Raw genomic sequence first — 15,629 nt, 5'->3', positions numbered from 1 at the left:
TCTCACATCGGTGAGAACCATGCCACGGGCTGACTCAGGTGGCTCACTGAAGCCCTAGGCAGCTGACAAACCTGAGTGACCCAAACAGATTTTGGTGATCCGTGTTTTACATCTGCTTGAAAGGAGCCGTTTGTTCTCGTGCTCTTAAAGTAACCCCTTTGGTTTTCTTCACCTAGGTTATCCTGGGCAGGACTTCGATTGGGCAGACTACCTCAAACAATGTGGTGCTGAGGCAGCTCCCCAGAGCTGCTTCCCTATGGTAAGGTTCTCTCAGCTGAGGAAACGGAAGAGTTAAGAAAGTGCAGATGTATGTGAACAGTAGTAGGTGCATGCCAACTTCCTAGTTCAGTGGTGGGCCATATACTTCAGTTGTGATAAAGCAGATTGAAAAGACATGAGTGGTTTTTTAAATTGAGATGTGTAAGAGTACATGGAATAGTCATAAAACAGTATCAATCCCTGGCACTCCCATAATTGTGGAAACAGGGCCTTTTAATAGACCTTGTTCTTGTTTACTTAGTGTACACTCTCAATCTGCCTTCCTTTCAGCTTGAAAAATTCATTCCATTGTATTAATCAATACCAAGTCATCTTAAATTAGTATCAAATAATCATGTTGCATTAATCAATGCCTGAAGTACTTGCTAGATTTTGGGCTTTTGTTGGTTCACTGACAGTATTGCTGTCTCCCAAAGCAGGATCCCTTGTCAAGCACAAAGGGGTATTAACACCTGCCTTCCAATTTCATTTACAATACGTGGGCTATTACAGTGCTTAGGGGAAGAAATTAAAATGAATAATTAGATTTTTTGAAGAGAGTGTTGCTGGCTATGAATTCTTATTGCCCTTGTTCTGTCTTGTAAGCTGTGGCATCTTAGAACAGGTCATTGAATGTATTACCTCTTTTCTGAGAAGAGTTGATCACTGTAGGCTACTTCTAGAATTCATAATGTATTGATCCTGTAATTGTGTTGCGGAGTGGCTCTGGGAGGAAGAGTCCACTGTCTGGCTGTTACTTATCTTTAATGCAGGCACTTCAGAGCTGGAGAAATACCCATTCTTACATTTTAGGAATTTTTGGATAAGTGGGGACTAAATTGGTGAATAAAGTGAAATCCTACTTAACCAAAAAATGTAAAATGAAAAGAAAGCTTCCTTTGCTGTCTGCCAGAACTCACTTGGATGAGGCAAGGATGTTATTTGCATATGTAAAATGGATTTTCAAGCTAACACAGCCTGGTCAGACTATTTGTCAGACTTAACGCTTAGGTAGCAAGTAGCAGAGAATTCCTGGTTACTTAGAATGCACTCAGTCCTTTCAGTGAGTCTCAGCGTCCTTATTTTTGAGTACACACATGTTCTTTTCTAGATCTGTCTGTAGAGTCATCTTGAACGTAAATTCTTTGTATCTCCTAATATCTCTTCCTTGTATTCAGTCTGCTAATTATCCGAAATCTCTCTGACTGCATGGGTATCTTCCCGTGTTCCTCAAACGCTGAAGCTTGCATGAATTGCTCCTGTTAATGGCCATTCATGTCACATATCAGATGTGCAGATGGTGTTTTACTGAAGTATTCTCTCTTCTCCCTAGTTCGCTTCTGACCATGGATTTAAAGAGAATATGAAACTTGAGGCTGTGAACCCAGCTGATCCTGAAGAAGTTTGCATTGCTACAGTCACCAAGTTGAAAGATTCCTGTCTCTGGCTTCAACTGGAGGGTAAGCCTGATGTGGGAGAGAGCAGCACTTGCGTTGATTCTTCTGTAGTACCATCATCAAACCTGGAGAGTATCTGGAGCAAACTAAGTGCTTGTGGAGTATAGGCAGCAAATCACCATTTCCTCAGTGAAAAGACAGCACAAACCCATTTGCAGTGTCTCTTTCCCAGTTAGCCTTGGATGGCAGAGCTTATTGAAGCCAGGCCGAAACGGCGTTTGTGCATTGCCGTGTGTCAGTGCTAAGCTGGTGCAACATGCAGAGTGCTGAGCAGTGTCTTTTAGAAAGCAAGGGCCTTGTATCATTTTTACAAATGAGTGACTTGCATTCTCAGCAAGTTTAACCATACCTAGAAGAAAACTTATAGAGAGGTTCTTCATTAAGATAGAATAGGCCTTTGTCAGCCTTTCTCCATTATTATCCCATTTCTTCATTGGACGTATATCAGCATGCACATACAATGCACTGTGCATCTCTGCTAAACTCTGGATGGCAAATTCCCACCTCCAGCCTTTAGGAGGAAGCAAATGAGGTCAGGAAATAATCTAGTAAATAAAAGAGGTTGAATGAACAGTTGATACTGTGTTCCAGATACGCCATAAGTAAAAGCAGCTTTACTGGCAAACTTGTAGCAAGCATTAACCAAATAAGGTTTTTGATTTTTATGAGTTGTTTCAATTTTTGCTTCTCTAAACAGGCTCCAAGAAGCCCGTCCCTGACTGTATAGTGAGCGTGGAATCAATGAATATATTTCCAGTGGGTTGGTGTGAGACAAATGGATATCAGCTCAGACCTCCTCGCAAAGCAATAGGTATCAGTTTTGTTCTGTTTGCGCTGGTTAGCTGGCTTGGTAGAGATGGTGAGACCTTTAAGAGCAGGCTACTGCAGAATTATTGCAGGCATCAATGAATTTGGAAGCACTGACCATGTAACGAGAATCATTAATGCCTTGTGCAACTGGTCCCCTGGATCCATACAACAGCTCCAGAATGGGCAGTGTTGGCTTGAAACCCTTGCACACTGCACGAGCGCGTGGGAACAATCCGTTAGTCACAATGAAGAGATTATAGCTGTGTGTATGCACACACCCCCATGTTGTGCATATACTTGTCTGAGCTGTTCTTGCCTTGTGCCTGACTCTGATAGTGATTTTAACACTTGTGCAAGTAAAATTAATGCCATAACAAAATGGTGTTGAGTGTGTATCCGTTTTGGAGTTGAAATAAAGAGGACTAACTTTCTAAATGGGCCAGGTGGTTATATGATCCCTTAATGGAGAAATGTGGAAAATCCTACCTGTTTTAACCACACTAGTGAGTAGCATAAGATAGTGTCTTCTCTCAACTGGTTAGTGAGCTCTGTTTATTAAAGTTTAATGTGAATTGGAGAAACTCAAGAACTTTCTGAATGTTTATTAAGCAAGATAATAAAATGGTAAGATTAGGATGAGCTGTCATTTACTGCAAGTCCGAGCAAGAGAAACTGATCTGAGGCTTGTCTGCACTGCCAAGGGCAGAGGAGGAAAAGGGGGGAGGGAACCTAATTAGAGAAAAGATGATTTTAAAAAAATCCAGAACTTTGTTGGGGACAAATCCTGAAATTGCTGAAGAAGCACATATTTCACTGCCTCGTTTAATATCATTACCTGATTGTGGAAGCCAGAATTAACAAGTGGGCACATCATCTAGCCAACTTTCTTAGTTGCAACAGTGTTTTCCTCCATAGCAATTGGCTAAAGTCATATACGTTTCTAACCAGCTAATTTCATTCCAATTCAGCGTTAAATGGTGCTGAAGTTCCGTGTGCCAGGGAAGTGGAGAGTTAGGCCTATGAACCTAACCTTTGATTAGGTTTCAGCAAAGGTGCTGAAAAGGAAAGCATATCATTCCATTTTGGCTGCTAATACAGGTAGTTCAGGTCCTATGATGCAAACAAAGAAGAGAAAATTGAGATTTCCTAGAAGGCTGGGGATGTGCATGCCTGATTTAATGGATTTTTAGTGAAAGTTGAAGTAAACCTTTTGGGTTGCTTCTGATTACATGGGCCAGCATGTCTCTAGTGCAGGTGGGTTGGCTAATACTGCGGTGACTTTGAGCGTAGATTCTTTTTGGCTTATAACTTACGTGTATGTTGTACTAAAAGTTTCATTTTTTGCCTCCCGTACTTTGCTGTTTATATTTTATTATTCTTCCTTTCAGTAAACAAGCAGAAAAAAATTGCAGTAGTTCAACCAGAGAAACAGTAAGTAACAGGTTTTTTGCTATTATTTTCTGTTGGGATTTGGGTTTTTTCTTTTCCTAATGGTAAGTCACATTGTCATAGGGGAGATTTAGCTTTACAGAAGGGCTGTACTGAGGGCTGAGGGATTCCACACTCCATTTACCTTAACACTGGTAGATCTGTTGATGTTGAAGACAACCTCTTGCACTGCTGTAGTAGGAGATAGAAAGGATGGAATTTGGGTTTTGACAATGCAACTCCCCTGAATTATTGAATAGGACGAGTCATTGGAGTTCCAGGGTTGAAACTGTTGATTTTTCATTTCTGAAAGACACTTGTTATCTGGAGTGCATTGAAGAAAAACTAGCCTGATCTTAAGACTGTGTTTGTAAGTTTGCACTTGAGGCTTTTTTTAATGGTGATTAATAGGGAAAATTGCTGGATTCCCGTTTGGCTGTGTTCTCACATAATACTGTTTCTGTAACGTAAACTTGCTTAGAAAATGTGGTGGCCTCAATATGCAGCTGTGATTTTGCACAGCTGATCAGAAAACTTGGCTTTAATGTCAGTGCTGTCAGTTAGTAAATTAACTTCTAATAGTTCCTCCCCATATTAAATTTGGCCCAGACTAGCTTAAAAGGAGAGTTTGCTAATGTCTACAGTTCGCCTATGAAGTCTGTCGTGCATGTGAAACTCCTTCACGTGAGCCTGCTCAAAAATGTTCAGTAGAGTGCCTGACAGTTGGCTTTATTGACTGCTACGGCTTTACAAACACCAGATCTGGCAGTAGGCCTGCCAGTGTTTTCATTGCTCCTAAAATACTGAGCAGACTGTTCTTCCATGTTTTGCAATTGGAATTCTTACCAGAGTACTTGAGTCATTTTGGTTGTATTTTGTTTAAAATCCATCTCTTTCAAAATGCGTAAGGTAAGACTGTGCACTGCCTTGGGCCTCGAAGCGTGGAGTTGAGAGGAGGCAGAAAACGTGACCTGTAGCGGTAGCTTTGTGTGCTGTGTTTAGCAGCATGGTAGCCCGTGTTCTGCCAGCAAGGAAGGGCTGCTGCTAGCTGTAGCAGTCCACTAGTCCTTTCCACACTGACTTTGCTAGGCCTTGCATGTTGTTATTGTGAAACAGGGGAGGTATAAAAAGCAGATTAATAAGGCTGGACTTGGAGAAACAAAAAATATGTAATGTTTGGATTTTAGTAACTGAGAGGTGACTATCCTTACCGACTGTCCCTTTTCCCAATCTTCCTTTCATTGCAGAATTTTGTCTTCAAGGACAGTTCATGATGGACTAAAGAATCAGGAACTGAACTCCTCTGACTCAGGTATTGATCAGAGAGGGCGGGCTAACAAATCCTGTAACAGTTCAGCTGCCCAACATCCTTCTGTTAGGAGAGGAGGAAAGGGTTTGAAGATTTCCCTCCCTTGATGAGTGGTTGAACTTCAAAAAAGACTGAAACAAAACCATACAATTACTTGTGTCCTGCAGTTGATAAGTGCCTTAAACCTGGAAATTAGACTTTTACACCAGAACGTTCCCCCTGCCCACGGCAGAGGATATGTGGAGCCAAATGTGTAGTGTGATCTATGCAGATGATGTTTTGTTGTCACCTGTTACGTTTAATAATGTTGGGAGAAACATAACAGGCGTGCTGCATCTGTGCTCTTGAGTTGTTAGAATCTAGCTCGGGGAAGCAGGTTTGTCTGTTTTTTATGATAACTTCGTCATCACAATAAACAAAAGCAATTCAAACAGTAAACTGCTTCGTGTGCCAGATGGCGAAATCTAATAATTTTCTAAACTGTTGCAAGAATGAATATGATGAATAAGTGCATCTGCTGGTGAAAGAGTCATACAGATCTGTCTGTTTGGCAACAAAATGCCTCTTCTGCTGTTTTCTGTACAGTGAAATGCACATCTGAAGCTGCACCAAATGCAAGCTTTATAGAAATGATTCGTGCTTGCTTAGCATTTTAATTGGCTTTTAATAGAGTCATAATGTAAATTTGACTTCATTTATTTATCTGCCAGTTATGACTACTGAATTTAAGATCTTTAAGTGATAGTGTTGCTCAGTCAAGAAAAACTACAACACTGCTAGGGTAAAACAATTTTGTATTTATACATAATCATGTTGCAGTAGATATTATACATAACTTTAATTTTGAGCAGCGTTGAACCGTTTAATAGGTTTAGAAAACTTGATGTCACTTCATCAAAGGTCACTTCATCAGTTGCTACATCTTTTGTTTGCTGATTGAGGGAAAAGAGTCTAAAAATGCAATGCAGTGTGGTATTGCAGTTCAGGATAAACAGTGGGGATTAGCTTTGCCAGCTTCTCTGCTGGCAGAAGTTTGGGGGAGAGATAATTGCTTGACTGGAAAATTTATCCGTAATTGCTGCGTAGGAAGTGCTTCTGCTACCAAAAAATGGGGATCGTCGTCTCCTTGCCTGTTCTCCGTGGTGTAACAGGATGAAGCATCAGACTAGCCAGGAAGAAATGTCTCTTTTTCTCATAAATGACCAACTTTATTTCCTGTGGTTTGACAATTTACAAGCATGCACATGGAGCATGAGAAATATTTTGGGAACATCGAATAACTAGTGCTGTCGCTGCAAATGTGACACTGAAACTACTCCACATTCATGTCGTTTAAGACTTTTTCCCCCTCCTTTTTTAACAGCAGGCAAAATACTACACATTGCAAGAAGTCATTCTATGCGGGGGAGGTTGTAGCCTGTGATTTAAATCTTTGCTTTCTCATTTCTCAGTGGTAATTAATGGAAAGTACTGCTGCCCAAAGATCTACTTCAACCACCGGTGCTTCTCAGGGCCTTACCTTAACAAAGGCAGGATCGCAGAGCTTCCTCAGTCTGTGGGACCTGGGAACTGTGTTCTTGTCCTAAAAGAGGTGAGGTGATTGTACATAGTGGACCTGCATAGCGCAGTGTATCATAAATGCTGGAGTGCCTCTAATTATAGATGGGTGATTAATGAATTTAAGATCATAATGAGTAAAGAGTGGTTTTTGTATAAAATCAAGTCTAAATCATGGACTGTTTTATGAATGGCTGGAAGGAGTAAAAACCTCTCATTTATCTGAGTAACAGCCTTCTACTGATAAACTTTATTTTAGGTTAAAACAGAGTAACCTGTAATTACCACAATCAAAGGAGTTGGTATCTTTTTATAGCTGCAGTAAATGCTTCAATTTTAATTAACATATTTCACTTCAGATAATCCCAAAATACCCATACAGTTGGCGCTGTTGATGTTAGAACAGAAGAAATACAGACATTCTTAGTAGACACGGCAAACTATTTTTGGTAATTAGAAAATTAAAAGAATTCTCTGTGTTTTATAAGTTGGCTGTGATTTGCAGAGATCAGATGAAATTGTGGTTGTGCTTGTTAATTTAACTGAGGGAGGGAAGAGGGAAGAAGAGGCCATTCTTTAATGCCAAAGAGCCCCTTCTCCAGAAGGTGTTTCACAGCAAGCTCACAGATACTTTAATGCAATAATTATTTTCTGAAATATCCAAAAAGGTCATGGGGTGGTTATTACCTGACCTGAGAGGCTGGAAGTTTCCGAAGGCATAACTGTATGTGCACACTTATGCTCCCGTGAAACAGTCACTTTAAATGTAGGAATTGGCTCAACATCTCTGGAATTTTTATCTTCCCTACCACGTATCATAACAGAGAGAGACCTTAAAAAAAGACTTTCTGGCAGATGTGCCGTAAAACCTTGTCCAGTTGACAAGAGTCAAGCCGATGATTGAAAAATTCCATTTTTGTGTACAGAAAAATAGTCCATCATTTCTGCAAGTTTCAGTACTCTGATGCAAGCTTTGCCACACTCCAAAAGAGCAAGTGGTAAATTCTGTGGCAGCTTCATTTAATCTTGAAGGTTTAACCTGCTTCAGGGCCTGAAAGCATGAAGTATGCACAAATCTTGGACGTACAGAGGCTGCGCGTTGCTGGAAGCTCAACTTGGCTCAGCTATGCTTAGTTGTGTTCATTTCAGTTCTGACTCGTGCTCAGTGTATGAATCCCAGAGTGAGTCTGGTACTCTACTACTATTTAATACTCTTGAACTACCGGCCTCTGGGCGGCTGCGTTAGCAGGGCTGAAGCTCCAAGTTTGTTACATCAGAGTTCTGATGCACCCAGTTTGGGAATGATTTGGAATAAGCATCTACTGAAAATAAGAAATACAATTTGAATGCACATTCTGTACTGTCCCACTCTAACTTCAGGCTATTTACAACTTTCTTTGCAGCACCAGAGAAATACGCATTTTATTATAGTACAGGCCTTATCGTGGTTCATGAAAGCAAAACAGAGGAGAGCTTAAGGTGTTCTGCAGTGTGATTTAATAGCAAGTAGTGGGTTGGCAGCAGCAAAATCCTGCAGTGTTTTTTGGCACATCTTCACATGTCAAGCAATCTCTAAGATAATCACTCCGATTTACCCAAGGTTATGCAAGTTTTGTAGTATCCAGCCCTGGGGTTTAATTTAGTGACGTGTAATTCAAGGGCAATGGCTGGGAAATTGCTAGGTACACTCATGACTCTGCAGACAAATTCTGAAGGCTTGGCAAGGCCAGAGGTGTCGACTGCTCTCAGTTTTCATTTTGGCAGTGTCGGGCGGTATCTGTAATCCTGCTGTGAATGAGTGCTTTGATGCTAGATAATTTGGATGAATAGAAGTAATTTCCTACTCTACCCTGGCACTTTAAAACAGATTTATTGTACAAATAAGTTAAGTGTATTTTCTTCGCTTCTCTCCCTCCCTCCCTGTAGGTTCTCACTTTACTGATCAATGCAGCTTACAAACCTAGCCGTGTCCTGCGAGAACTGCAGTTGGATGAAGAGGCTGCGTGGCACGGGCATGGAGAGACCCTAAAAGCCAAGTAAATTCTTGTCCTGTTCCCCACTTCATTGATCCCAGTAGCAATGTTCTCTGCAGTCTGTGCTTTATCTTCTCACATTTCAGAGAAGGATAATTTGCTCCTAGCGTATCAAGATGCTGACACATTAAACTTCCAAGTCTTTATACATTTCTTTATGAATGTCTGGTGAAGTGTGTCTGGTTTAATGCTCCCTAATACGCCAGGTGTGCTCTGCTGCTGGCACAGAAGCAGGTAGTGGGGAAGTACGAACGGTGTGGTACTGGTACAACATAGTATATCCCCTGGCAGACCTGCAGGTGAGGTCTGAGATAGTTTAATGCGCCTGAAGGTAGTTGTCAGTGTTTTAAAGCAGAAGCACGTACCGTTTGGGAAGCTGCTCGGACTTCCATGGCATTTCCACACAGATTTCTCAGAGGAACAAGATTCCTCTGAACTGAAGTTATAGCAGTGCTCTGAAATGGCCCACCATGGAAGTCTTTCTACAGCAGCCTACCCTAAAGTACTCCCTAGTTTTCCTGCTGGGCGTTTTGGGTTGGAGCTTCTTTGCAAGAATATCTTGTGGCTAGGAAAAACGGCGTGATCGTATTTGCATATATTTGATAAATCCAGATATTCCTTTATAGTCTAGAGATGGTCTTGTAATTAGGTCACTGTTTGCATACTAGAGATGAGATTTTCCCGGTGCGCCAGAGCACACTTTCTATATAGTTTTAAACATGTCAGTAATTCTCTTGTCGGATCTGCTTCATGTGCAAAAAGATACTTTTCTGTGTACTGAAGGATTGCTCTGGATTTGGAGAATAGGAAGGTCATCTGAAATGTTAATGTAAATAGAAGATGTAGCTGAAGAATAGAGGAAAAAAATACTTTCTTTGTTTCCCTGAAGTTGCTGTGTGCTTGTTTTTGTCACAGTAGTTGACACCAGGGATATCTGCCCTATGAAGATAGAGCTTTTTTTTTTTCAATGCATTAACTAGATCCTTGCAGGCCTAAGACATCCCTAATAGATATCAGCACATGCCGTTAGCTGTGCTGGGAGAACTGAGCAGAAATGATGAATGACTCAGGCAGATATTTCCCAGCGCGGCTCTGTCACTGTCTGATGAACAAAGAGAAATCTTTTCTTAATTTAAATCAAACAGGAGCAGTCTGTGGAGTCATGGCAAGTGACTGCCCTGACGCGTTGTTCAACAGTTAGATAAAGGCTGATTGGAAATGTGACAGGAGTTCGTTAGCTTGCCGTAGTATGTGCAGAGAATGGCTCACCTGAAGCTGTCTGCTGCTACCTTTATTAGCTGAATTGGTGCACTCCGTCTTGCTTTTAGGGACCAGCTGCCCACATCACAGTGGACACCTCTGCAGTCCCATGGAAACAAAGAACAAACCGTCTGTGAACAAAGAAAACAAAGCATCTAAACTCTGGCATAGTCCTCTCATGGTATTTTACAGTTGCTGGCAGGGCAGTGTGGCTTTGTTTGGTGCTGCAGGCATCTTTCTGGTGATGGCTTTGTTCCTTTGCTTGAGAATCTGTCACAAGAGACAGGACTCCCTGATTCCCGGGCTTGTCAGTCCATAGAATTCCCCGTTGCTCAGATTTTCCCTGAGTTTGATCTCAAAGCAATATTCTTGTACACCTCTCAATGAAGTACTTTCATTCTGGGAACTAGAATACTCCTGAATTCTGACCACATTTTCAATGCTAGGTACAAAGGGAAGAGCTACCGTGCCACTGTGGAAGTTGTGAGGACAGCAGATCGGGTGGCAGATTTCTGCAGAAAAACATGCATCAAGCTGGAATGTTGTCCCAACCTCTTCGGCCCTCAGATGGTGCTGGATAAGTGTTCAGAGAACTGCTCTGTCCTGACGAAAACTAAATACAGTGAGTAGGCCACTGACCTCAAACCAGGATGGGGCTTGGGGTATTATATTTTGGTTTTCTTCTGGTTTGGGCTCTAGAAGGATTCCAAAGTGCCTTTCTTTGCTTACACGAGGAGCAGCTCAAGCTCTACATACACAGCTCTGCAAAATATCCATGTGCCTTGGGAAGAAAAAAATATGTTAGGTGGTGGAAAAAAATATGTTAGGCTTTTTGTTGTGTGCTTAAAGCTTTATCTTCTTAAGACAACTTTTGGGACAAGAACTGACTCTAATATTGTAATTTAAGTGACATCATAATTGCTTTTACTAGTTTGTTATGGAACAAAAAAAGCATCTTCAAGTTCTTTTCTTAGCTTTTTAAAATATTTTTAGAGGTTTTTTTAAACCATCTTTAATCATTAGACACTGTAAGAACAAACAGTGCATTGAGGCCATGTTTAAAAGCTACAAAACATCACAAAAAGTGCCATTGAATTGGACCAAGTCTGTGACTGATGATTTTTGTATAAAATCTGATCGTTTGGGACATTTCAGAGAGAGGAAGTAAGTCTTTGTAGGGGCAAATAAATTGATTAGAAACTCTTCTTCCTTAAACCAAATTGAAGAGGAAAGCATAGAAATACTCATTTTGAAGTTTTGCCAAATTGGGATTTCCACTGGGAAATGGCCATCTATAGATTTTCCAGTGCTGATGATGGGCAAACATAACTAGTGACATTGAAGGTGCATTTCAACATGGTGCTCCTTTCTTCTGTCCTGGTAGCACACTATTACGGAAAGCGGAAAAACAAGCGGATAGGTAGGCCTCCGGGTGGCCACAGTAACCTGGAAGTAGCCATGAAGAAACCAAACAAAAGACGGAAGAGACGAAAACATTTTTTTGTTCATAAGAAGAAACGGTCTTCGACTTCAGTGGATAACACTCCAGCCGGATCTCCCCAGGTATGAGAGTGCCGACGACCTCACTAGATACGGTGTGTGATCTTTGAGGAGCCACATTTGAGACAACAGACTGCTAGTTTCCTGTAACCTCAGCTGTCACATGGGTGGCAATTGCAGATTTTGTCCTAAAATTCCCACTTCTTTTATTTCATCACTGTTTTTTTACCTCTTCAGGGCAGTGCAGGAGAAGAGGAGGATGACCAGGATGATGTAGATGAAGAATCTTTGACTGAGGATAGTACCTCAGAGCACCAGGATGAATTGCTTGAGGAATCAGAAGTATCGGAGAAGAAATCACTGTCATCCTCTCCTACACAGAGTGAACTGTCTCATTCCCTGGCTCAGGACCGAGACAAACGGAAGAAGAGGCTGAGGACCTTTTCCTTTTCTGATGATGAAAATAAACCTCCTTCACCAAAGGTAACTTCACATGTAGATATGTGTTCTGACTTGCTCACTCTTGGGCAAGCACGAATATCTTGGGAGTCTTAACCATCACACGTGTGTTCTCGTAAAATACTCTGTTACCCTGTAAAAGGCATTGTGAAGACACTGCAGGATAATCAAAAATCACAATGTTTATTGCAGTCATGTTACAGGACTGTAATAAAGACTGAACCGAAAGCTGTAGATGGAACTTCCCATTCCCCAGCTGTTAGCTCTCCTCTTAGCGCCAACCTAAGCAGTGATGTGGTGTCGATTGACTCCTGGTTTTAGATCCCTGTAACATCGTTACAGCCCCGCCCTCAGCACAGGGCTATTCTGCACGTCTCTGCTAACCAAGAAACCGCTGTGATCTGAGCTCACTTTAGAGCTTGGTTTGGCAGCTGGATGTTTGAGTCTGGGGGAGGAGAGGGAACTGTTGGTCCCTTGCATATGTGATTTTTTGGGAACTCTCTTTGTGCTGGTTGGTTTCTCTAGGACCTAAAGATGGAAGTTGCTGAAAAGCTGCAGCTGGACAGTAACCCTCTGGAATGGAGCGTGGCTGACGTCGTACGATTCCTCAAATCCACTGACTGTGCACCGCTGGCGAGAATTTTCCTGGATCAGGTATGACTTTCTGCCTCTTAAAATGGTGAATCTGTTACTTTGCTTCTTACCCTCTGATGAATCACAAAAAGAAGCTAGTTTAAATTTTATAATAGGGTTTTGAGAAAACAAAGGGATGCCTAAACTTCTGCAGTTCAGGAGAGGGCAGTTAAGGGAATGGCCAGAATTTTTCAGGTCCTCAGTGGAGGACGTTTTGGTCTGTGGGACATCCAAATCACCAAAGTATAGAGAGCTCCTACAACCAGGCAGCACAAAGGCAGGAGCCTGTTTTCTAGGAGATACAGTTTTGACATTTGTGTTGACTTTTCCATCCTGTGGACTGACCTGCAGGTATCAGGGTGTTGTACAAGTGAACGTGTCTGTGTTGAAGTCTGACAACCAGAGAAAGACATGAGTCAAGTTAACATTGTTCTTGCATCTTGGTTAAAATTTACCATAAAAAAACCCCATCATCTATCAAAACTGTAGTGCAGGAACTGGTGATGAGTATGGTTCATGGTAGTTATTCCAGAAGATGCACTTTTCCTTGTGGAACCTCTGTTTCTCTAGAAAGATGCAGAGGTTAGGTAAAGTGACATTCTGCATTAAATTTTCTTGTTTTCTGTGATTAAGTTTTTTTTTTTTTAAATAGCATCTCATGAGGTTCTGTCCCTCAGCCAGTGATTTTGAGCTGATGTTTTAAGAAAGGAGTTACTTCGTTGTGAGAAAGTTGTTCTCCAAACTGCCTTAAGTAGAATGAAAGAAACTTGATTCACAGACGGTCGTGAACTTCAAATTTCAGCAAGTCAAAGCTGAAGGACAGGGAAAACAACAACGCAAAGTCACTATGGTTTTTTTGTCTTCTGACAGGAAATCGACGGCCAGGCGCTGCTGCTGCTGACCCTGCCCACCGTTCAGGAGTGTATGGACTTGAAGCTTGGGCCAGCTATCAAACTTTGCCATCACATCGAGAGGATCAAGCTTGCCTTTTACCAGCAGTTTGCCAACTGAGGAGGAGCCGAGTTGAAGTGGACCTTTGAAGCACAACTACAAAAATATGCTCCTTTCTCTCTAACAAGGAAAGCCAAATGAAGTTAAACTGATTACCTGAGAGCGTCTGTCAGTCTCAGTTTTTTTCACTTTGACAAAAAGGAGACAACATCTGGAGCAAAATGCCAATGCAAACACGGGGGCTACTCTACCAGCTGCCAGCTCGGGAACACAATAGTCTCTTGCTCTATGGTTCCCTTTTTTTAATGTATTTTTTAATGATTACAGAAAAGTCTCCTCTGGTGGGAAGTGACATTTCAATAGTTCTCTTGGCACGGAACTTTAAAAGGAGAAACGGATCCTGTTTACGTTAGCACGTAGGCTGCCAGAAAGAACCTTCCTCTGTTCCTGATGATTCACAGAATCCCCTTCCCTCCCTGTGGACGAACACTTGCTTTACCACAGCACTGGCTTTGGAATGTGCTCTTTGCACATTCGTGTGTTAATGTTGAATTTTATAATGAATTTGTTCGTTGTTAGGACAACAACGTGGCCACAGGGTTCTGAATGTACAGTATAGCAAGAGTGTGGTTCCTTTTTGTTTTGGTTTTGTTTTGAGTTGTTTTTGTTTTGTTGTTGTTGTTGGGTTTGGTTTGGTTTGGTTTTACTACCTCTGTAGCCTGAACAGTCGAAGTCTTGAACTAAAAAGGGAGGGAACTACTTCTTCTGGACAAACCGTCTGTAGCTGCACAGCAGTCTCTCTTGTGTAGGCATGTCAGGAGTACCGGCCAGTCAGCGTGCAGAGCTTCTGTTCCAAAGCTTTAGCTGAAACCTGTGGAGGCTTAACCTGGATGTTACCTTTTTCCCAGATGTCAGTAAACTTCATTATTTTGCACTTCTCTTACAGACGGGCTGTAGGAAAAAAGGAAGGAAAGAGGAAGTGCCTCTGCATTTTCTATAGTTTGGTTGTCAGATAATTAATTTTTTTTATTCGTGTGGAGTTACGTCCTTTTTCTTACAGCAAACAGTGGGGCCAGGTACACAGGGCTTGTCAGCAGACTTTTGCTTTGCTACCTGAACATCTTTTTAGAGAATACACTAAGAAAACTGCGATCAGTAGAGGACTGCAACTTAGATCTGCCAGTGTTTGCATACTGGAAGCTGTCTTATGAGCATGACATTGTATTTTTAACTATTTACAGCTCCTCAGGATCAGACTTGATGAAAATATGGGGAGTTGGGAAAGGATTTGTGTGGGTTTTTTAGAGAAAATGGAAAGGACTGGAGTGATATCTATTTCCATGAGTAGACCCACAGTAGGATGAACTGCTAATTTTAATTTTCCAGGTTAATAAAACCCAATCAGCCACTTGCTGTAGACCTGTACTTTCCACTTTAAGTAACAGGGCTTACCTTCCTTTCCATTAAAGATGGAGGAAACTTCCATCAGGCTCAAGCTCTGCAGCCAATAAGCAGTAGGTTTCAGATGGTTTGCATTCATGCCCTCTGTTCAGAGTAACTGGAGACGCACAGGCAAGAGCAACCCCAGTCCATTATCTCCTGTTCAGACACATTTTTGGAGAAAGGCCCTGGCATACTAAGGCGTTTGAGGTAGGAAGGTGCTCCCTGCAGGAATTTGTTTAGGAAAGGTGCATTTGCTGGTTTCTGATAAGCACTGGTTACTCTGGTGAAGTGGATTGATTGAAGTGTCTCTTGGGCCTGATGCGGTTGGTTACTCTGATGTTGTGAGCTGTAGGATGCTGCGAGGAGGTCATCTGTAGGCTAAGGGCTGAGTTTGCACAATCTGTGTGTCTGCAGCTGCCACATAGGTCTTGAGGTTTTACCTCCAGTGAGACTGTTTTGAATAACAAAAGCTGAATAACTGGAGTTTGTCTTCTGCCCCTTGGAATAACTGTCTAGTCCAGGAAGAACTAT

At 41.7% G+C, this 15,629-nt stretch overlaps 1 protein-coding gene across 1 annotated transcript in view; it reads left to right on the top strand.

Annotated features, from left to right (window-relative positions):
- The window catches only part of SFMBT1 (Scm-like with four mbt domains 1), a 31,584-nt gene extending 17,869 nt beyond the window's left edge, over positions 1-13,715 (top strand). Inside the window, exons 9-20 of the mRNA XM_010160290.1 lie at positions 177-259; positions 1,592-1,718; positions 2,413-2,526; positions 3,914-3,956; positions 5,201-5,265; positions 6,714-6,853; positions 8,746-8,855; positions 10,559-10,734; positions 11,497-11,675; positions 11,850-12,095; positions 12,597-12,725; positions 13,575-13,715. Coding sequence (XP_010158592.1) covers positions 177-259; positions 1,592-1,718; positions 2,413-2,526; positions 3,914-3,956; positions 5,201-5,265; positions 6,714-6,853; positions 8,746-8,855; positions 10,559-10,734; positions 11,497-11,675; positions 11,850-12,095; positions 12,597-12,725; positions 13,575-13,715 — 1,553 coding nt within the window. The remainder of the gene's footprint in view (positions 1-176; positions 260-1,591; positions 1,719-2,412; positions 2,527-3,913; positions 3,957-5,200; positions 5,266-6,713; positions 6,854-8,745; positions 8,856-10,558; positions 10,735-11,496; positions 11,676-11,849; positions 12,096-12,596; positions 12,726-13,574) is intronic.
- Positions 13,716-15,629: the final 1,914 nt, after the last annotated feature.

The sequence above is a fragment of the Eurypyga helias genome, unplaced genomic scaffold, assembly GCF_000690775.1.
Source record: "Eurypyga helias isolate BGI_N326 unplaced genomic scaffold, ASM69077v1 scaffold17451, whole genome shotgun sequence".
Lineage (NCBI taxonomy): Eukaryota > Metazoa > Chordata > Aves > Eurypygiformes > Eurypygidae > Eurypyga > Eurypyga helias.
Note: the sequence above shows the minus strand (reverse complement) of the source record. Positions and strands in the feature narration are given on the sequence as shown.